Raw genomic sequence first — 22792 nt, forward strand, 5'->3', positions numbered from 1 at the left:
ATTGAGAATCTAGGTATGAGGTTGAATCTGGCCAGAACGGAGTGGAAATAGAAGGGTGCTTTTACATTTGTGAATTACCTCATACAGTTAATACTACATTAAATTTGATAATGGGCGAATTGCCTAAATAAAAAAGGTAATGATTTTCCTGATTTGGAGAAGATATTAAAGAATGGGTACCATAGATAGAGTTGTGTTGTACAATAAAATGCAGATTGAAGGAGCAAAGAACACTGGATTGTCTCCCGTTACTTGGAAAAATGGCTGGAGTACGTAGCTCGTACTTCCTAATTAGAAGCATAAAGCTAGACACTGTTACAGAAAATACGCTCGTGCATGGCAAGACCTAAACACCTAAGACGAGTTGTTGTTTTCTTGAATAGTACTGAGCAGATAGTATGAAAGGCATCTTCCTCATGCTAGGTAGGAGGTCTTGGTGCTTTTAGTCAGATGTGTATGTAGGTAGGCTGCTGGAGTTTTACAGGCACCTTTTAGAACATGGAGAGTGGAGTGGATGGTGCAGTTCAGTCAGGTGAAGGCAGTGGGTGAGGAACGATATCTCAGAATCACCATGTGAACCAGTCAGATGCAAAAAGTAAACAAAAGATAATACAGGAGTGTAAAATTGAACAGGAAGGAATGGATCAAAATTTCTTTAAAGTAACTGGTGATACTGTAGTCGTGTCTAACCAGGAAATACCTGTTGCCGTTTACTAAACATATGACCACAAACAGAAGGTGCTCATTAAAGAGGTCTTGTAGTTTATTGACTTTTAAATTGGCATGTAAGAACTGCTTACGCTAAGTAAAGAGGGGATATATGAAAAGTGATTTGTGGGGGAAAGCGTAACTATTGATTATATACCTGATATCAGCTTCTGTGGGGGACAGTTGTCTTAAAACATTTGTAGAGGAAACTTAATCATTTTGCGTGGAAGAGTTTGAGGAACTAGAACAAGGAAGAAAAGCTGTCGGTGCTGCTGCTTTATATGAGCTACATGTATGTGAGCTTTACCCAGTACAGCAAAGAACAGCCAGTTCAGTAAGACTGAGGCAGTACTCACAGGTAGACAAAACTTAGAGATGCAGCAGCTCTCTTCTTCACCCCTAATTGCTAGGCAATTTTAAAATGTCAGGTCCATAGGGTGGTGAAGTGACAGATCACTGAAGTTGTCTTTTTTTGGTTTGGAAGAGCATGGAGTGTGCTTTTCATTGTGACTTGGAAAGGGCTGTTTCTGCAGCTTTACTTGAACTATACTAATCCACAAGAGATTTTTGCAACAATGGAACTCAGTTTGTCAGGAAGGAAGATGGCAGTGCAGGTAATAACATGAGGTGGGCTTGGTGTTTAAACATAACTGCAAATCTCAATATTTTTTTTTCCTGAAAGTGTGTCCTGGAGAGAAAGTAAAACACGTGAACAAGCAAAATGAGAAGAGATAGCAGTAGAACACCATAGATGGGAAGGAAGAGGAAATACACTTGAGAAATCACTTCTTCATTTTTATAATCCAGATTGAAAACAAAGGGAAGAAAAGAGAGAAGTATATGCAACATCAGAAATAAATGAGATAGTGAATCAGTGATTGCAGTTCAGTACCATTCTGCAACTAGGAAAATCATTTAACAGTTTTGTCATCCAACAACTGTTTTTAAGGCTGCCTATAAACAAGTATTTCTCTATACAGCCTCTGGCTAGGCTCTTGATAGAGGTGCCTGAAAGTTACGCTTGCTTTTCAAATTATTAACGTGAATAAAGTGCCTCTGAAGGACCAAGAGGCCAACATTTTTTGTAAGGGAGTAGAGACAGGTGCTAGTCCTGAAGATTTGTCTATATGTGGAAATTAAATCAAACTGCACTAAGGTATAAACTAAAGCACAATAGCTATTTTTTGGTAACTCTGACCTCTCATTTCTTAATGAAGTCCTTGTTCTTCTTTACACTAGAGTAGATATTTAGGAATTAGATGGGGTAGGTATTTCTTTAATACTCCAAACCATATTATTAGTAGCAAAGTTAAGTTTCTTTACTGCAGTGCATTAATCTTTCTTCACTTCTAGATCAATCCGTTTACTTTAAGTTTGTTTAGCAAGGTTGTCGAGATTCTCAATCCTTGTATTACTGCACTTCTAGAATGCAGACAGTTTGCTGATACCTAAGGATATTATATTCCTGTATTCTTCTGGATTAATTTATTTCCTGGTGCATCTGAAAATTAAACGTATGGGGTTTTTTGGTCTGATAGATGAAGCAAAAAGACATCTTCCATGTGCAGATTTTTCTTTTAATTGGTAATTACTTGTTTATGTAGTTTTTTTAATTAAGAATGATTTAACTGTTTCAGCTGGGGCATATGTTACTCCGTCGTCAGAGTAGCATTTCACAATTTCCTTGTTGGCACTCTTTTCTGAAGAGACTTCTGCTCTGAGCTGCTCTCTCGCCACCCTCAGACAGGTGCAGCTGGGTTCCTCCCTTTCCCAAACTTCCAGATCTAGTTTTATGCTCAGTTTTGGAAATAGTCTTTTCAAGTCTTCAGTAATGCCAGTTTTTGGGGGGGGGGGTTGTTGGTTGTGGGTTTTTTTTGTTTTTTTTTTTACAAATAGTCAGATGGTGGAAATGTTCCTGTAGAGATCTCTCTGGGCTGCTGCCTCTGAGAGGAGAAAGGTTGGTATAGTGCATTAACCTGATGTGCTTTGGTTAACTGTTCCTGAAGGCTATTAAAGGCTTGGGGTCATGAGGCTGTAATGCCAATTTTCAAGAAGTTAGAGAGTGAGGAGCAACCTTGCATATTACTGCCTGTTCATGCAGCAGCTCTCTAGCTCTGCCACTGTCCTGTCCCAGGCTCCCACTGCAACTTAGCTCCTTATGAAAAATGTTGCCCTTCATTTACTAGTGATCACTTTTCCTGTAGACATGGCTGCCTTTTACTGGGTTTTTTTTTTTTCTTTCATCTAACAGAAAATGGTGATGTGGCCCAGAATTTGGTATAGAAAGTTAACATTTTCACTAGCTGCTCAATAAGTGCCGGTTCTTGTATTTATGTATGCAGGATATTAACTGGTAATTGGATTTGCAGAATTACAGGTCCTGTTCGTTAGCTCAGACAATATTCTTAGTTACTGAAAAGTTTGTTTATTTTTAAATAGTGAGTAAATTCAAAGTATATCTAAATATAAATACGTGATAGTGTACATGATAGACCGCTATTTTGTTGATCAGGAAACAATTGTGAAACCTAAAAGATGGTTGTGATCAGGAAGCATGGGTGGTCAAACACTGGAACAGGCTTCCTAGAGAGGTGGTCGGTGCCCCAAGCCTGTCAGTGTTCGAGTCGTTTGGACAATGCCCTTGACAATGTGCTTTAGCTTTTGATCAGCCCTGAATTGGTCAGGCAGTTGGACTAGATAATCATTGTAGGTCCCTTCCAACTGAAATATTGTATTCTTAGGTTTCCTCAGAAGCAGACTGCAAAATGATGCTTTCTTTTTTTTTTCCCCCTACATTATGGATTATAGCCATTTACATCGCAGCTGAGACTGAATCCTGTAGGGAGACTGTTTTTCAAGTGAAGATATGTCTAGTGAAAACAACATGACTTAAAATTTGATGTAATGCCATGGTTCTGGAAGCTCTAGAAATAATATGTGTAATAGTAGTTGGAGGCATTTCATGTAGAATAATTTTAAGGAACTTTTCAAATCTCATTTTGTGGGAGACTTAAATTGAGACGCATAACCATGTGAATGTGAAAAATTACACCATACTGAATGAAAAGACTTAGACTCTTATCTTGCTACATTTTGAGAAAATGAGTTTTCCCATACTCGGTGTACTATATCTCTTCCTTGCAGTCTTCACTAATAGCAAGATAAAAGCTATATTTTCACAAGGACTATTATAATTCCGAATGAAGACTGCAGAAATACCGAATCACTCAATCCTTATCTAGTACAAACTGTAGTAAAATTCTATATTACAGAAATTACATCTGCAAGTGTATGCTAATGTTTTTAAATAAAGGATTTCATTGGTTAAGCCTTGGAATAACTTGCACAAATGAAATACGTGCTTTGTTCAGCATACGTAAGTTTTACATCCAGTTATTTAGGCAGTTATAGTCCAGCCTCCTTGGGTTAATGACCCACATGTAAATGCAACGTTAGTCCAGCATTTCGCCTGCATTTCATGTACTTGAACAGAGCTTGGTTTGCTATTTGCAAAGGTAATTGCTGTTATTTGACCTGCAGGAAAACAAGTTTGTCATGTTAAGTGCTCACACACAATTAGTCATTGACTGGAAGCCTCAGCAAATAGGAAAAGGCTGAATGAGCTAAAGATAGAGGAGTGAATTAGCATGTTACATTCTCTCCATCCTTTCAAAGATTACATTTCTTTGAGGCAGTCTGAAAAGCTTGAACTGGTATGGTCCAAGTAGTATTTACTCTGCAAATAAAGTGCGAACATCTCTCCAGCCAGCCGTACCCTATGTTTTGGAAATGGGTGGAGAAATGTGAATGTATTTTGTTACATCTAGAGTTCTATACTAGTAGAGACCCAAATTACATCCCACTGGGCTTGACAGTGGGTAATTGATTATTTACCTTAACAATCAAGATGTTTAAAAAAAAAAGAGGCAAATGGTCAACACAAATGGATTCGGTGATTATAAAGGTTGTGTAGTCTGATTTCATTTTTAAAATGTTAACTTTTTAATTCTCTAATACTTAGTCGTCTAACTGTGAATGAATATAGGTCTTTCACAATGACCTCCCTTCAGTTAATAAACAAAAGCAATACTTCCAAATACATACACGTAGGCTTTGGTTGTAATTTTGTACTCTGAAAGATATGTTGTGTATGTGGTTTTTTTAAAAAAAAACCAAACAGTAAGGATGTTGCATACATGGTAGTATTTATAATGAAAACAGATTTTAGGAAATAGTTCTGAAAATACCAGCCACTATGAACTAAATCCTCGGAAAGTTAACGCTGGGGCTTCTGTGGCGTTTTCTTCTCTCCCGGACTGAACCTCATCAACTGGTGCAGTCTGCCAGGGGCGCACAGTGTTTCTCTTCAGGTCCCTCTTCCAAAAGAAGTTCCAAAAAACACCGAAGAGCAGTGCAGGGGTGGTGAGGTGTGGAGAGGGCAAGAGGATCTACCTCACCAAGGGAAGAGCTGGAGGCAGTGGATAAGGGGACATAAGATTTTATGCTTGAGAAGATAAATTTTTTTCTTGATAAATAACCATTGAAAAAGAAGATGGGAGTTGGGATATAGAAACAGGTGGGAGAAAAAGTCATGCTGATCCTCAAGTACCACGTACTAATCTTGCTTCCTTAGGAGCTTGATCAAAACCAAGAAACACTGAAAAGGTTAAAATAAAACTAGGACACTTTTTCAGCCTGTGTTGTATGTTGCCAGACAACTACAAGTAGTCTTAAATCTCTAGATTAATAAAATAATTTGCTTTGCATAATCATAAATGACACATGCCTTTTAATAAGTCTATTTAAAAGGGTGAAGTGCAATGTAATTTATGGATTAAATTTTGCCTTTGAATGTTTGCAAAGCTCATTATAGGGAAGCACATTGTGGATTCTGGGAAGAAATTTGACCCTGTTATTATGAATTCGTCTTGTAGAACGCTGATACAGTTGCGACTTAAATTTGCTATTGGAGCATCAAATTTAAAGTTACTCTTTCAGCAAAACATGGAATTTCTCATTGTCACAGGCAGAGGAAGGCAAGGTCAGATGTGTTTTACTACAGGAGTATCTAAGCTGGTCAGACTGGGTGGCCTTTGTATAATCTTCGTGGATGAAAGGGAGATATTCATATATACCAATTTCACGTTAGAATGACAATGTGCCTAAGCTCATTCTGTAGGTGGTGGATTCGTGGTGGAGACAATCTCATGTGTTACCCTCCATGAGGGCAACGCCTGCCTCTTGAATTAAAGCAGTCAGACTAGGAGTACAGGCAGCGTTAGAAACTGAAGGATAATCTGCTGAAAAGATCTAGAAGTTCACTTTGTTACACTTGTCTTTAAGGACAAAAATACAGTATTAATGTCAATCCGTTAATGCTTGCTGACGTCTAATCACTGCCTGTTGCTGTGTCTGTAATAGGAAAAACCAAGAAACGTAACAGAAGTGTGTGACGGTGGCTCCTGGAGTCAGTGTGTGCCCTCCCTCGTGATGGGCTTTCCCCATCCTTGTGGTGTCCCTGTACCAGGGCTGCCAGGATGTTTGCTTGGGATGGGTGAGCTGAGAAACGCAAACAAATTCCAGCAGGAGAGAGCTGCTCTTCCCTCTGGCTCTGGGGGCTTCCAAAAAACTCCATTGAGAGAGTCCCAGTAAGCATTGGCCAATATTGCTTTTGCTTTTCCTTTATTTTTAACAAATCCTGTCAATCTCCAGCCTCCTAACTTCATTGGTACCAAGGTTTCTGAATTTTCCAATATCAATATCAAACCACTTGTGTGGATTTAACAAATACGTAACATGGACTTGGAAGTCCAGATGCGGTCAGCAGCTTTTCATGTATCTGATAATTCACATAGAAAATATTTTGTTGATTCGTAACACGTGCAAATAAAGACTATAGCTTTTTTTCTTAGCAAAATATTTTATTTTTCAAGGTCTTTGGTTATTGGCAGTGCAGGTAGTCTAATTGATAAGTACTCCTTGTGCTCTGTCTTTTTGATGTTGCGTGGTGACAGTGCTGTCAGGTGCTAATAAAGTTGCTCTAGTAAACAATTAAGTGGGATTACTGTGCACTTAACCTGATGCTGTATACAATTAACTGAGGTCAGTCTAGGCCACTCATGCTGAGTAATAGTTGTCATTAGGCTTTCGGGTGACAAGGGGCAGGGAGACGTGCTAAGCAGACAGAGAGCATTCACAGCCCTATCAGCTACGTCTAGGAATTGTGTTTGGCGTAGTAACTCAAGGCAGACCTGCAAAACACTCTTTACGTGGCTAAACCTGGAAGGCACGCTAATTTTTGTCCTGCTGCTTACAGCTTTTCATTCTGAGCTTTTAAAAGTTTATTTTTGGTCTCGTTCTTTAATAACTACAAGGTGTTGCCTTTTATCGGTGGCAAAGCCCGTGGATTAATCTTACTTAGTTTTCACAAAAACAGATTTAAACTATCTCCTGGGGAGTCACTCTTCTTTTTAAAAATAAGTTTGCTCATCTTATTGGAGACTTTACTTAAGTACAAGGGAAGAAAAGTGCAGGCAGCTGTGCTCTGTGCTAGACATACAAACCAAGATTCATTTGTTCTTTTCCACTTGGTGACCAAGGATAAAAGGAGTTTGCAGGGGCTGGGAGGTGTCGACTGAGAGCTCTGGCTCTTTAGTGAGAGTTGAATCCTTTTCGTCATATTCTAGGAGCTGCTGAGAAACCTGAAAAGTTACTGTCAAAAAAGGATGAAGTAAAAATGGGAGATGTGGGTTTTGGACTTTACAATGAAGGAGAAATTGAAAATACAAGAATTTACTTTCCTTCAACTAGAAATAGGGCAGCATCAGACTCCTTAACTTGTGTCCACAAAAGACTTCTGTCTAAACGACCCTACAGTTATTATAAGTGCTTTTTAAAGGTCAAAAGACTGTGCTGTGCTTGCAAAAAGCTGTGATAAAGTGGCAGTAGGATACGTACCCATACCTGCGGGTGTGTTGGGTCAGTGTGTCTTACCGCAGGGGTTAGCGGTGTTCTCCATAGCATGGACGTGCTGCCTCCTGATTTAGTTAAGTGTTTTTTCAAAGCATTGTTATTTCCGTCATCAGTCATTTCTCTGGTCAGCTATCTTTATCTGACTAGTTTGCAGAAAGACACTGAAAAATCATGTGCGCAAGATGTAATTAGGCTTAACTTTCTGCAAACCTGGCCTTTGTGAAATCCTTTCAACCTGGGCAGGATACTGCTCGAGTTTGAAAGCAGGACAGACACAAGGGTCCGGTCCACCACGTGTGCCATTGAAGTTTTTCTGCAAAACTTGTTTGAATTCTCTCGGTTTTAACTCATCTTGTTCAGGAGTGAGAGAAATGGGGATGCTCTGTTAGGGCGCTCGGATGCCGGCGTGTTGCAGGAGTAACTCGGGAAACAGCAAAGAGGAAAGGCAGTGCGTGGTGCGGTACAGGACGTATTTATTTTAAGCCTCCTGCAGATGAGTCGGTGTTTCCTAGTGCTGCCATTAAAAATTCTCTTGTGCATTAGAGTGAGAATGATATACAAATGGTATAATTATTACCTGGTGCAAAAGGGTGCTGTTTGCTGCCTACCACTGCGCTCCTTGGGGAAAAGGAAAGACTTTCAGACTCCAAGAAAAAAGCTGTGAATCCCCTAAGTAAACAGAGAGCAATGCAATTTAAAAGGGAGGTTTGATGCTTCAAAAAAAAAAAATAATGCAACGTAGCGTAACAAATCCTTACTTCATTAAAGGCCCTCTATTTCAACACAGATAAGCATCTTCTGAAGGTGTTGATTTTCCTTGTTTTTTCAAGGTGTGCCTCTACAGACTGCCTAGTACGCTGACGTAACTGGAACTAATAAATACGTGAAGGGTGCCGGTGTGCCCTCTACATCTGTCTCGTGCTTTTCTTTGCCCTGTCTGAAAGGCAACCCGTTACTTCGAGACTAGGTTTCACCCTCTACCGTCGCGGTGTGCGTGCTGCCTGAATGCAAGGAGTGCCAAGCTGTGAGCGTGGTTTGGGCCCCCTGGAAGGGAGCAGCAGGGCTGGGGGCACCTGTCGAAAACCAGGTTCTCCATGGTGGTGTAGTCATGGTCCCTTATTCAGCTTCAGCATATTATAGCAAAGTGTACTTTGAGAAGTAAATATGCAACTGTAATATGTTTATTAGCCTATTAAGTTTTGTAAATATGGTATTTTACCCTTAATTTACTAAATCCTGGTCTAGAGGCTTTGGTACCGAAGTGAATATATGCACTTAAGGCAACAGAGTACCTTGAAATAAGAGGCTGAGTCTGGGTGTCCAAACCAGAATACAGGAAAGCAACTTTACCTACTGATACCTAAATTTTGGCCCTAGTGGAAGTGGAAAAAAAAAAAAAAAAAAAAATTTTAAAAAACTGCTAATTTTGAAAAAGCTAAGCAAAGTACATGATTTTTGTATATTTAATTATATTTTTGCAACTTTATGTGGTGTTACAATGTAATTAGTTTAGGCAGCCAAAGTACAAACTGGAATGCTGTAGTACTGTATGAAGAATATATTCCTGCTATTCTAAAATAGTTTCTTAAGTGATTTGTTTTTTTCTGCTTCCCTATAGATTAAAGCAAAAAATTATGACAAAGTGGAAAAGGTGAGTCCTATGTAATATATGTAATATGTAATATATCTCTATAGCAAGAACAAGTATCTTATGATTAGGCTAAAGCAGATTGAAGAGAACTATAGCTGTTATTGAATGCACTATTCAAAAACACAGATAAGAAGTATCCCTGAAGTCAATTTGTTGTTGCTACCAAGCTGTAATCAATGCAGCGTGCAGAGGAATTTCTCTGCTTAATTCTCGCCCGTTCCCTTGCGTAGCAAGGAGATGCTTTAGTCAAAGGATGAGTAGTTTAACTTATGCTTTCTTACAAATCTCAATCATAATTACAAAGATTATTTTAATTCATACTGTATAGCTTTAAAAGTAGAAACCTAATTTCTGTATCTGGAATCCTGATCACGTCTTCTTGATGTATTAAACAGTTATTTCAGCGATGCCTTATGAAGGTTTTACACATTGATTTATGGAAATGTTACCTTTCCTATGTACGAGAAACCAAGGGGAAGCTACCTAGTTACAAGTAAGTTAACAGTTGCTCTGAATTATTCTAGTTTTACAGTGAATATCTTCTTGATTTTTGACTAGGAGGTGGGGAGGAACCTGGGTGGCAAACCTGCCCCGGGATCTTCTGGTAGAGTGTTGGGGGGCACAATATAAAATCTGCATTTAGAAAACATTTTCTTTAAAGTTTATTCAATTGAGCTTGCTGGGTAAAACTGCTTCCTTAGTCTGGATCCACGTAACAAGGTCGGACAAGAGCGGGGGAGTAGCTGGCGTCTCCACGCCAGTTCCCTGCAGATGAGATTGGTGCTTGAGCCCATCTGAAACACACTTCTTCCTCAGTCGGGACCTTTTGCTGGCCTCTCCCTTAGTGTCCTGTTTAGAGTCTCCACAAAATTCAGCATTCGTTACAGCTGAGGTACTCTATTTGACCAGCACTAGTAAATAGTTCAGTAATTAAAGTTTTGGAATGCATAAAAAATCAGGGTGTCGAAATTCTGGGGTGTATTAATCTTCATCCCTTTCAGTTACTACATTTTGCTTGTTTATAAATCGTGTGAACTGAGTTTAATGCTTTTTTTCTTCCTGTTTGAGTTTCAAAAAATACCAGTACCTTTCAGTATCTATAAACTGTTTCTTTCCCAGCCCGCCATAATTTCTTTGTACTATGACTGGCAATATAACTAATGCATTAACAGGAAAAAAAAAGCAGTTTTTAAAAAATTTATTTTTACAAGGCTATTTTGAAACAAATAAAGAAGCATCAGTTCTCTGCCCCCCGCCCATCTTTTTATCTAATTTAACTTTGGTCTATTTTTACTGTTAATATGGCCAAGGAGGTAGCAAGGTACTGAAAGATGTCTGTGTAAAGGAAACCGGGAGAGAAAAGTGGGAGAGAGAAAAAGCTGTTTTCATTGAAAATTGACGAAGGAAATATTCTGTGAATGTTTTAAATTTGTGGAAAAAATACTTTGAACTGGGGGGGGTTTAGGAATTCATGTGAAAGATTTTGGGCAATGTCCACACAGAGGAGCTACTCCTAATTGCCCCAGCCTTCGGGTGTTCCTGGAGAATTACAAGCTTTGGGGAATTCTGAGAGGAAAAAGAGAAACCACGGGTACATCTGTCAGCTAAGAAGATGTAGAGGGCAGTTATTTTCTATCTTCTCAACTTCATGTAGTATATGTGGATTTCCACTTACTTAAGGTGGGGCACTCAGGAACTGTTAGTATGCTAGATTGCTACCAACAGATTTAAATAATTTTCTTAAATAAAAGAAAGAAAAAACCTAAATGCAGAATTTAAAGGTATCTGAATGCCAGTTTTTGCTCTCAGCTGTTGAATGATATTTTTCATACCTCAATGTTTGGTTAGAATTTGCTGCACAAAAGAATACTCTTAAATAAAGAATTTTTTAAATACTAAACGCTTGCTCTATGGTCTTTGTGGTTTTGTTTTTTTCCTCAGAGAAAAAATGGCTCAGGCATATGATTTTGCTCTGGATAAGATTGGCATGGAAATCATGTCATACCAGGTATGTTTTTCTATCAAAACACATTTTATTTCTAACTTTATAACAAGTACGACTAAACATTGGTTTCATTATATGTAATATTTTTTCTCACATAGATCTGGGTGGATTACATCAATTTTTTGAAAGGCGTGTAAGTACCTTAAAAGACTTTTTTTAAGCTCAGTTAATGTAATGTTGATGTTCATACCAGTTATGATCTGTAATAGCTGACGTTAATCTCTCTCCCCACTATTTAGAGAAGCAGTAGGATCTTATGCAGAAAACCAGAGGATAACAGCTGTCCGTAGGGTTTACCAGCGTGGTTGCGTGAATCCAATGATAAACATAGAACAGCTCTGGAGAGATTATAACAAATACGAAGAGGTAATCAAGAACGTGAAATTTGTTTGTGATATTAAGAAAGAAATAATAATCATATAGTCAAGTATGGTGCCCAAACTGTACCCACTAAATAATTATGGATAAAAGAGATGAACAGCAGTATAAACACGTTTTGCCTGTGCGGTATGTACCAAGACCAGTGGCAAAACTCTACAGGTACCCGAGTGAATTTTTAAATTTATTTTAAAGACTTTCCATAGGATACATTTAACTGTCCCATTTCCCAGTTGGCCCAGTGGCCTTGCTAGTGAATTAGGAATCACTGTCATCAACGACGGAGACTGTGTTTAATGGAAGCTAGAGCAGATCAGCTGGCAATGAGGGCTTGCTTCCCCAAGGAGGCACTCCCCTCCTCTCGGTTATAGTCGAACAGGGTAAAGAGGCACTTGGCTGTGACGGTTTGGACGTCCTTCCCAGCATTAAGTTACCTGGTCTCAAGTACATATAAAATGCTCCTTGCCGTCCTTCACCTGAAGCCCTTACAGCGTCAGTTCAGGTGAGTCTGCCACCACGCTGTCGTCAGCAAGCGTAACCTCAGTTCATTGGCCTTGCAGGCTAATTTGTAGCTGCACCTTTATAGTGCCTTTGTAAACGCGTTTGGTAACAGCTTGTTAACCCACCCTAGTCGGCAGAGGCGGGAATGCAGAACCGAGGGTCGATGCCCTGGCGCTCGGCACCATCAAGCAGGGATGCTCACGCAGCCATCTCCCTCGTCCTGCCTGTCGCGCCCAGGGTTGCAGGTGCCGTGTGTCGGCTGCGCGCCGAAGGGACAATTTCTCTTTCCTTGTTGCTAATTATGCAAGTTGTAGGCTTGGTGATCCCTGGCGTTAATAGGGCCGCTGGGCATAGCCAGTGGGAGTATCTCCGGGCACCTGCAGCCGCGAGCGTGTACCGTGACAGCTCGTCACCCCGTCGGTATTCAGAGATGCCACAGCTAGCCTGCTGACCACCAGGGAAGACACCCGGTGGCGTGCCTTCTCCTGCGTAGGAAAATCCCCAGTACAACTTCCCTGTAAACCCCCTCTTCCCCTCCCACACAGCAAACGAAGGCTGTCACTGCTGGTTCCTGCTACTTTCACGAATACGTAGGGAGGCTGTCGAAACGATAGCTGAAACCTGTCCTACATCGGCTCTGCGCCTTCTTCTAGTTAAGGCAGCTCTGGCTGTGACACGAACCGCTACCTCGGGCCGTTCAGAGCTGCAGGGAGCCGAGGGCCTGCGCTCTGCTCCGACGGGGGTTCCTGCGTGTCCCGGTCTGGCTAGGCTGGCCCCGAGGGAAAGGGCTGCTGCTGCTTACGGGTGTCCTGGCACAGGGAAGGAAAAGCTCCTCACCAGAAGGGCTCTTTGAGGGGGAAGCAATTCCCCACATCGGTAGCCCAACAACGCCGAGATCACGTGCGGGGCTCGGTATGAAAGGTTACTGGCTATTTGCTGCAATTAAAATACCCTCAAGCTTCCCTTTAGCTCAGTCAGTAGCCACCGGGTAGCAATATCAGCCTGCCAGTCACCAGTATCTTTAATTAAGCAAATGGTCAAAAGTGGTGACGCCCCTAGTGAGACGGAGAAGTGACAATCTTTGGCTCACAGAGGCGCACGGCTGCAGCTCACGAGGCTGGGAATGCATCCTGGGAGAACATTGCTGCGTCCTCAGCCCGGTCCTGGGTTAAATGGGACGTCGCTGGGTTTGTGTGCTAACCGGCCCAGATAGCAATCCCCGACAGCACGCTGCGCAAGTCCAGACGGTTCCTTTGCTTCTGTAACGAGTCCGTGTACCCAGCTCGGGTGCCTGTTTGGAATAGGACGGAAAGCTGCGCTCGCCTTCCTCAAAGTCCTGGCAAGCCGCGCCAACAAAATCCACCTGGACACAGGCGTGAACAAAGGGGCGGTCGTTTATCCTGCCGTAAGAGCGGTCCTTTGAGATTTTGTTCATTCCTGGGACCCCGTGGCCGGGCCCGTGTTGCTGATGTTGAGATGTGGGTCGTGCGTGGGACCCCGGCTGCCCCAAATGCCCCGCTGCACGGCAGAGCCCTCCGTGCGCGCGTTGCGGTGGCAGGTCTCGAGTCTGTCTCGGCTCACAAAGGTATACGTGTGGCAGGGTGTATGTTGAATAGAACTTCTTTTAAAAGGTGTCAGTTACTTCAGGAACGGAGGAGAAGGCAGAGCTTTGAGCGTGGAGGTCAATCGCTGTTACTGCTCGTCCAAGAAAACGGAATTGCTCGTATGCTGCCTTGGTCTTCACCTGGTGAACAGCGAGCAGCAGCAAGGCAGGGAACTGTGACTCTTGACTAGGCTCCGACCGTGACTTAAAAGGAAAAATGTAAATCACAAATACATCCTTTCCACTTTTTCCCCCAGCAGGTTTATGTAAAAATACACTGAGGTGCTTCCGATCAGTTGATTTTTAGTAGTGAGGTTAGTCTCTGATAAATAAGTTGTTGCCCGTACGTTTATTAGGAGAAATGCAGTACCTTTTGAGATCAGTGTTTTAAAATAACTTTGTTCTTCTTGCTCACTTTTACATCCCCTTTCAAGCTCTTTTCTATATGAAATGAGATTCAGTGTTTCCAAAGTGAAGTTGCACATTCCCAGTTCCTTTTTTTACCCTTCTCCAGGGCATCAATATTCACTTAGCTAAGAAGATGATTGAAGACAGGAGTAGAGATTATATGAACGCACGACGGGTAGCAAAGGTACAACCTCCTGTGACTTTTCTTTGTTCTATTTAATTCTACAAACTAGCATTAAACTTGGTTCTTATTTTCAAATAAAAGCGTGTGTTAGACTAATAAGTTGGTATGCTAAAACATTTGTATCAGTTTTATAAAGCATAACCTAAAATAAATGTTCAGTGTGTTTAAAAGTGCTGTTCAGAACATTGCTTCTGTTCCAGGAATATGAGACAGTGATGAAAGGTCTGGACCGCAATGCTCCCTCTGTCCCCCCACAAAATACCCCACAAGAGGCTCAGCAGGTAGACATGTGGAAGAAGTACATCCAGTGGGAAAAGAGCAATCCTTTGCGTACAGAAGATCAAACTCTCATAACAAAAAGAGGTAATTTGATACTGCACTAGGACATGCGGAATTGTATTTCTCAGCTCCATTAATGATCTCCAGCGTAAGTAATGATGTGATTCAGTGTGCAGGGATCGTGCTGGAGGAGAAGTAGATCGAGTTTCTTGAATTGTGTAGGTGGGTTTTTTTAAACTACTCTTTAATTTTTGCTCAAGCCAAGCTGAAAGTAATACACGGGATTTTTGCGGGACAGTGCTATAGTCATGTGCCGCTAAACTTTCATCAGAGGACAGGAAACTGTGGATCACAGCCTGATTTTATGGGTGATGTTCTCGAACGAGTTCTGCTTCTTCCTCTGTGGAGGAGGCAGGTTTTAGGTGCTGGTTATGATTCATAATGTTTCTGGCAATATAAAAGAGCTACAGTTGTGATCATTGTATTAAAAGCCATTTACTGTTGTCTATTTACCATTTTTTGTATTTCATACTTCTGTTGTGCAAGATGGTACCATTTCCACGATAATATACAAGGAGTATTTCTTAATATTTTTTTTTTCCCCTCCCAGTTATGTTTGCCTATGAGCAATGCCTTTTGGTTCTGGGACATCACCCAGATATCTGGTATGAAGCTGCACAATACCTCGAGCAATCTAGTAAACTGCTAGCTGAAAAAGGGGTAAGCAGATTGCCATTGGTTTTCTTTCTCATTTCATTGCCTTGACATGGTGTACTGTTAATTTTTTCCTCAAATGCTTAAGAACAAAGGACGGGGGTATGAAAAACATTTAGCACCGTAAGTCGTGTCATGTTCAGAATTTAAAATTGGGGCTACTTTAAGAAAGAAAAATATTTGCATTAGAGATAAGAATTATAAAAAACTATTTCAGTTTTAGCTTGGGCGGCGGGGGGGGGGGGGGGGGGGGCGGGGGCTGGCCTGAATTTTGTGATTCCTTAAGTACTGGGGAGATGATTATCTCTTTATTGGAGCACTTCATGGAAGTTCGCTGGGACTTTTCGCAACACACAAGATATTCCATAGATTGGCCTTCATTGTCACAGATGCTGAACGATTATATTATCATACTTATTTTGTAACAGGACATGAACAATGCTAAACTTTTCAGTGATGAGGCTGCTAATATTTATGAAAGAGCGATCAGCACTTTATTAAAGAAGAATATGCTTCTTTATTTTGCATATGCAGATTATGAAGAGGTGAGCAAAACCAGTGATGTACTGACATTAAAACCCAAAGACATCTCCCATCAATAATGTCATTTATTTGAAACATACTGAATACACAGAATTCTATAGAATTTACTGTTTCTTCTAGCCTTAACCTCATTCAGTGTTTCTGAGACTGAGCTGACAAAACGGAGAAGAAAAGCCCGTAGCATGACTTACAAACATTTTTGAAAATCTACTATCTTTCCACTTAAATATTGACTGACTGTATTTTTCAAATTACTATGAAGTTGAAAGGCTGATAGATTTACATGTACCGGAGCATCAGCTTCTTCACTTTTAAAACGGGGATAAAGAACACCTTTCCTATCTAATTCTTGGGAGTTAAATGTTTGCGTTTGCATGGCTGCGACAGAAATGGGAGGCACCCTATACTGGAGCTTTCTTGAGAAATCTCTTTACCCAGGCTACCACCTTATTGCACAGCCTCCGTAATGAGCAGTGCCCCAACAGGGGTCGGTTTTGCACATGAACCATCAGGAATAAAGACCGTTTCCCACTGAGCAGATGAGGACTATGGAGTCCTCTGCAGGATATAGTTTGCCCACTTATCATAACGTGGCAGAGTCATTGCAGGAAGATCCTGAGGACAGCAGCAGAAAAAAACCCTTTGCCCTTAAAAGAAAAAGCCTTCCTTGGCTTTCAGTGCAGCCTCTTGTACCTTAAGCGTACTGGCCATTTAGGTTTTTTAAGGTTGCATGATAACGACTTGGAGGGCTGCAGCTGGCAGGGAACAGAATGGATTATTTGAAGTACGGAGGTTGGAGAGTGAAGAAGGTGGTTTTCCTAGCTGTCTGCACGTTACTTTTAGACAGAGGTAAAGGAGACAGTCTTCTTATCCCAAACACCTACAATGGTAGTTCTGCTGCAGTGTTACTGAATTGGAAAAAGACTTCAGAGACTGTTGCAAAGCATGTATGTAAGCAGAAGTGAGAAATTAACGTCGAAGTAAAGAAATGACTGCACGAGACAGAAAACACATCTGAGTAAAGGCACTGACATACATAGTGTTCAACTGGGGGAAAAAAAGAAACAGAAAAATTTTAACTCTTTCTTCTGATTGATTTTTGCATTCTCACGGGTGATTTGTAATAGTATTACCAAGCGGCCTGTATTTCCTTTTTATTTACTTAGAGTCGAATGAAGTATGAGAAAGTACACAGCATATATAACCGACTCCTGGCTATTGAAGACATTGATCCCACTCTGGTAAGATGATCCTTAGTATTGAGTTTTTCCACATTTGCATGGATAGTCACCCAAGTCGACACAAAGAATGGGGAGGTACTTACAGGAGTTCATTGGGTCACAAGGATGACTGGACAGGTGGAGTACTGAGATGGCAGAATTAGATTAAAATTTCGGTAAGGTTGATAATTATAGCCTTTAATCCACTTAAATACACTAAGTCACGTGCACTTTTCTCCTCTGTCTCTTTTGGAAAAATCTCCTAAAACAAGGGATGAAGAGGTAAGATATTAAAGATTTCATGATGCAGCTCATAAGAATTGGTGTATGTTTTGTTGGCCCAATTAAAATTTAATTTTGCCTCCCCTTATCTGGTTAAAAGCACGTTGCTTTTGTCCATCGTCCTCCCTACATAGAAATACACCATCCTCTGTACATGTAGTTTGCCAATAAATTTGTAATGCGCCATATTAAGTATCAGAGAGTATTGCTGTACATCTGCTGAAGTTATATAGTAAATAACGTTGCCTGTAGTGCCAGCTGCACTAGTACTGAACAAACGGTGTGAGAAGTGACCTGCCCTCAAAAAGTTATTTAGTTTATAAATAGACAGGACAAAGCAGGAGAAGGGAAAAGAAGGTCTGAGGTCTAAAATTAAACAACAGGTCAGTGTCAGAGGAAAGGTATCCCTTTACAGACACTTTCTAGTCGTTAAAGACGGATCATAATGCTTTGCAAATACGCACTTTATGAGAAACCATGTACCAGTTCCTCCTACGTGAGGAATGCTGTTGTTTGTGATCCAGTTTGGAGTGAAGGTAAGTTAAATCCCAAAGAAATGCAAATCGCAAATTTGCCACTGAATTAAATAGCACGTTCATTATTTCCTTGATCAGGTATAAATATCTGTAGACAGGATGATTTGTATCTTGAATAGTATAACGTACAGTAAAATGCTTCATGAGGCCTTTTGACTGTTCTTTGGCCTTACGGATGTCTTAACTTCATTGGAAAGTTACCGTTTTTACAATAAGCCTCCAGTTCTCTGAAGGCACCAGCTTACATAAATTACATTAATCTGCTTACCTTCCCTTCCTTGAAAAATCTGTGTATTAACTATTGTCATTTCAGGGGATCAGTTTTAGGTATATTCCATTTAAAAAAAAAAAAGGTATATAAAAAAGCTTTACCTCAGTATTTATAGTAAAACAACATAGAGACACAGCACAGTCTTGTTTCTATTATGACTTATTAGCTGTATTTTGTGAGTAAAGATTATTTCAGATATAGTAAAAAACCTACTATATCCTATCTTTGTTAGCACTGATACTATATAAATATTAATATGCACCTTAGGTTTATATCCAATATATGAAATTTGCAAGGCGAGCAGAAGGCATAAAATCTGGAAGAATGATATTTAAGAAAGCAAGAGAGGATGCTCGGACCCGCCATCACGTCTATGTTACAGCAGCTTTAATGGAGTATTATTGTAGTAAGGTAATCATGGATGCTCAATTTGATATTAAAAAAGTGTGAGGAGGGCGCATAGCTCACTGAAGCTAATAACTTTTTTTTTTTTTTTTTTTTTTTTAACGTTTGCAGGATAAGTCTGTGGCCTTTAAGATTTTTGAGCTAGGGCTGAAAAAATACGGGGACATTCCAGAATATGTACTGGCATATATCGACTACCTTTCTCACCTTAATGGTAAGCTTTAAGCGTTGAGAGGTCTAATGAAACATTAATCTGCCTTCTCTGCAAGTTTAAGTCCAGGCCAAGTTCTTTGTATTTTAGTTTTAATTATTCCTGAAGAGCAATGAAACCTCTTCGTGAAACTCGGCAATTAATTTGAAGGCAAAACCTGCTGGTTTGTCCTTACCGAAGTTCCAGAAGTACACTGACATAAGATCTTGACTCTACTGAATAGAGGAGAGTGAACTTTCCAAATTGTAACTCACTTGCATTGCAGCAGTTTTACAGCATCTGTTGTGAACAGTGAGAAGTACACTGAGAAATCTAAATCCCGAGGAAAAAGATCTATAGGAGGTTGAAACCACCAGGAGAGGAGCGATGGATTAGCTGGTCCCTACTAGAAGTAATTTAAACTCGTTCTCCCCAGATAGAGGAGATGAGCAAGATGTAAAAAGCAGTATTGTGACTACTGGTGCTGCTTGGCAGTCGCCGGGGAGCTGGTCTGCGACGCGAAGGGCAGGGCAGGGGCAAGGCGCGCAGCTCCCTGCCCGTGCCAGCCCTGGGGGCACGGGGACCCCCGGCAGGAGGTGGTGGTGGCGGCGGCAGGTCTCTGGGGCAGTCCCCAATGCACGAGGCAATAACGTTAATGGAGACGGAGCTGCTGTGGGGAGCAGGGGCTGACGGAGACCCTTGTGTGGGACTGTCGCGCTCTGTGTTTCATGGGGAACTGGAGAAGAGCCGTTCATCCCAGGCTCTTCCTCTGCGCAGTCCTGTCTCCCAGGTACTCGTTAGATTTTCAGATTTCTTCAGCTGTTTCTTCACGTATTCAGTACTCTAGCTCAGTGTTTGTAGCATAATGACACAGAGGTGTAACACAATCTGGTTTTTATTACGAATTGCTAGCTCAATTTTGTGAGCCAGCCTCCGTGCCGCTGGTGCGAGCCGTGGCTGCAGGTAGCTGTGCTGCTGGATCTTCTGAACCTCCCAGCGCGTTCTGTAGGCACCAGGCACGTGAATCTCTCCTGTCAGACTACAGTACCTTTTTTTTTTTTTTTTCAGGCTCTGAAAGTTTGAACGGATTTAGAGCTTTTTTTTCTTCTGTGAGCTTTAAACAGAGACTTTTTTTTTCAAGTCAAAGTATATGTAATTTTGCAAGAAACTATTTTAGGTCTACATGAATATTTGCAATGCCTCTCCATAGATTGCCATCAGAAAAAAAGTATCTCAAAACTTGCCAGGGTATTGCTCTGTCTTAGCAACCCCGCAGACTTTACTGAGAAACAAGAAAATTGATCTCTGAACTCATGTAAATGTAAGATATGGTAAAATACACAGCGAGAGAGACGGGGACAAGCTAGCAGTTTTAAGAACAAAACCACCAACCAGCCCATTCCGCCAGCTGGCAAAGTACAAAGGCTGACTGCTCATTGGGAACCAGGTCTAATAATTTTGGGAGGACTTCTGAGGAATATACAAGGATATTAATATTGCCCTAATTTAAAAGGGAAGTAATGAACCGAAAGGCCAGATTTAAAATTACCAAGATATGCCATTGCGATAATTAAATGGAAAAAACCCAGAGATCCTGAAGAGATGCCAAGCAATATCCGTGCTGTTATAAAAAAACCTGTATTAGAATCGGTTTGTTGCTATCAACAAAATTAGACTTTCAAATAACAAACTCACGGTAGAATTTAACATTGGTAAAGTTTTATGTAGGCGTTCAGATTTTTTTCTACTTACTGAAATTCAAATCCAGGTATCGGAATGTCAGCCTTTATTTAATTCAATGTACACATTTCTTTGAATGGACATGATTTAAAATTGTCTTTAATATATTTTACTCAGTGTGATTTTTCTTTTTTCTTTCTATTTTTAAAGAGGACAATAATACAAGAGTTTTGTTTGAACGTGTTTTAACTTCAGGGAGCCTTCCACCTGAGAAATCTGGGTATGTCTGCAAAAGCAGTTTCACTACACTAAAAAAAGATACATAACCCCTTTCAACTACAAACATCCCAAAGAAATTAGAAAAATGAACAGCAGGACAAAATTAGGTACAGATGTTCCATCCCCTCTTCATGCTGTCTAAAATACCAACAACTGTGACAGATTTATGAAAGTCCCTATCCCCCTTGTAGTGAAATTCATTAATTTATTGACTTTAAAACCTCACTGACGCACGATTGTTGAGGATAAGAGTGCAAAATCCTCCTGCGCAGTAAGGATTCGATGGTTTGAGCAGGTGGCGTGGCTAATGACATGTATCGCTCACCAGATAGATGGGAGAGGGAGTTGAGAACATCTTTCAGGAGCATTACGCTAGAGAAGGTGGGTCAGGAATTTATTGAGGAGAATGCTGAACAACTCCTAGCCAACTGAAAATAAAATAGTGAAAGAACCAGAAAAGACTTGGACTAACCACTCACCACTACGTTTTCATTACTACTTTTTAAATTTATTTCTCTGAAAAAATGGTTACCAAACCTGCATCTTACATTGATGATAAAAGCTTACCTCAAATGCTGACATCATTTACACCAGTCCTTTACGATCCACTAGATTGAAAGCTTTTACAGAAATATATAAGGCACTGGGAAGGTAATGCATGTTACAGATGCATCTAAAGTAAATAATAGAAACGGTCATGTGTTCCCAGTTACCTCCTTTGAATCTCTCCTCTCATATGTTTTTTAATTCAGTCGTGATCAGTAATTCTTCCTCCTTCAGCAACTGTCTGTTTATCTGTTCTTTTATAGGGAAATCTGGGCTCGGTTTTTAGCTTTTGAAAGTAACATTGGTGATCTAGCTAGTATACTGAAAGTTGAAAAACGGAGGTTTACTGCATTCAAGGAAGAATATGAGGGTAAAGAAACAGCTCTGCTGGTAGATAGGTATAAGTTCATGGATTTGTACCCTTGCTCTGCTAGCGAACTGAAGGCCCTTGGTTATAAGGTAAGTGGATAAGAACACTTAAATTTACTGTTATTCTTTTCAGTCCTAGCAAACTTAAGTAATTCCTTGTTTAGGACTTGCCTTGCACTTTTTTCGCTCAATAGAAAAGCAGGTAAAACAGGGCTGGGACACCTCCGCCTTGTGGTGCTGTGCGGCAAAGTGCCAGGCATCGTGGGCCGAGGGCAGGAAGGAGGAAGGAACGTGACTTAACAGATGCAGCTTCATGTGTTCATATTTACCTCTCATCTTCCCATGGAGACTTTGGCGTGTTAATGCCATCACCACCCAGCTACAGGCCTCTGCTTCAGCCTTAAACCTGAGCGCCTTCAAAAACCAAAGTTCTTTTGGAAGTTTGTAGAGTCAGGTTATCTGTATGAAACATCGCTGGCTGCCCTTCCACTCCAGTTGGCAAAACTCCGCTCGCTTTGTTGAGAACCGTATCAAAACAAACATATTGTGCTCCCCATGATTGCTGCAAATGGGTGAGGAAAATTATCTATAGGGATTAGTGGCTGCGTGCTTTTTTTCAGTTGTGTATTATGGCTATAAAGTGCTTTGGTGCTGCTACTTGGAATTTAAAGTCGAGGCCAGGCACCTGTATCTGGTGGTCTCCTATCTTGTTTCTGACCACATGTATTTTAACTACTATTTTAGGCATGTGGAAGGCCGTAACGCTTTGGAAAACCATTAGAACAGAATAAAATGTTGATTTTTGTTTCTTTTTTAAATTTTTTTTAAGCATGATGTAAAATAGGCTGCCAGAGAGGCAGAAACAGCTTTGTTGGAGGAACTGCTGTTTCCTATTTGCATGAACAGGAAGAGAGCCTTCAATTCATGTCTCAAAAATAGTGCCTCAGCTTTCATTTACTTTTTATACAGAAAAGTAATTTTTGAAAAATACAGAGGTCATCAAAGTTAGCAAAGCAGCTGAATTATTGGTCTTCACACAGTTGTAAAATATTGTGACAGGTGAAAACA

The 22792-nt window shown here is 40.6% G+C and overlaps 1 protein-coding gene across 2 annotated transcripts in view; it reads left to right on the forward strand.

The window, feature by feature from the left end:
• The window catches only part of CSTF3 (cleavage stimulation factor subunit 3), a 50469-nt gene that overhangs the window by 24573 nt on the left and 3104 nt on the right, over positions 1-22792 (forward strand). The window contains exons 4-17 of one of the 2 annotated variants that reach the window (XM_049820498.1): positions 9299-9331; positions 9727-9824; positions 11273-11339; positions 11435-11469; positions 11576-11702; positions 14333-14410; positions 14611-14773; positions 15300-15409; positions 15832-15948; positions 17113-17187; positions 18523-18666; positions 18772-18874; positions 20741-20810; positions 21619-21814. In XM_049820498.1, coding sequence (XP_049676455.1) covers positions 9299-9331; positions 9727-9824; positions 11273-11339; positions 11435-11469; positions 11576-11702; positions 14333-14410; positions 14611-14773; positions 15300-15409; positions 15832-15948; positions 17113-17187; positions 18523-18666; positions 18772-18874; positions 20741-20810; positions 21619-21814 — 1416 coding nt within the window. The remainder of the gene's footprint in view (positions 1-9298; positions 9332-9726; positions 9825-11272; positions 11340-11434; positions 11470-11575; positions 11703-14332; positions 14411-14610; positions 14774-15299; positions 15410-15831; positions 15949-17112; positions 17188-18522; positions 18667-18771; positions 18875-20740; positions 20811-21618; positions 21815-22792) is intronic. The other variant, XM_049820499.1, reaches the window with a different exon arrangement.

Source organism: Accipiter gentilis, chromosome 17 (assembly GCF_929443795.1).
Source record: "Accipiter gentilis chromosome 17, bAccGen1.1, whole genome shotgun sequence".
Lineage (NCBI taxonomy): Eukaryota > Metazoa > Chordata > Aves > Accipitriformes > Accipitridae > Astur > Astur gentilis.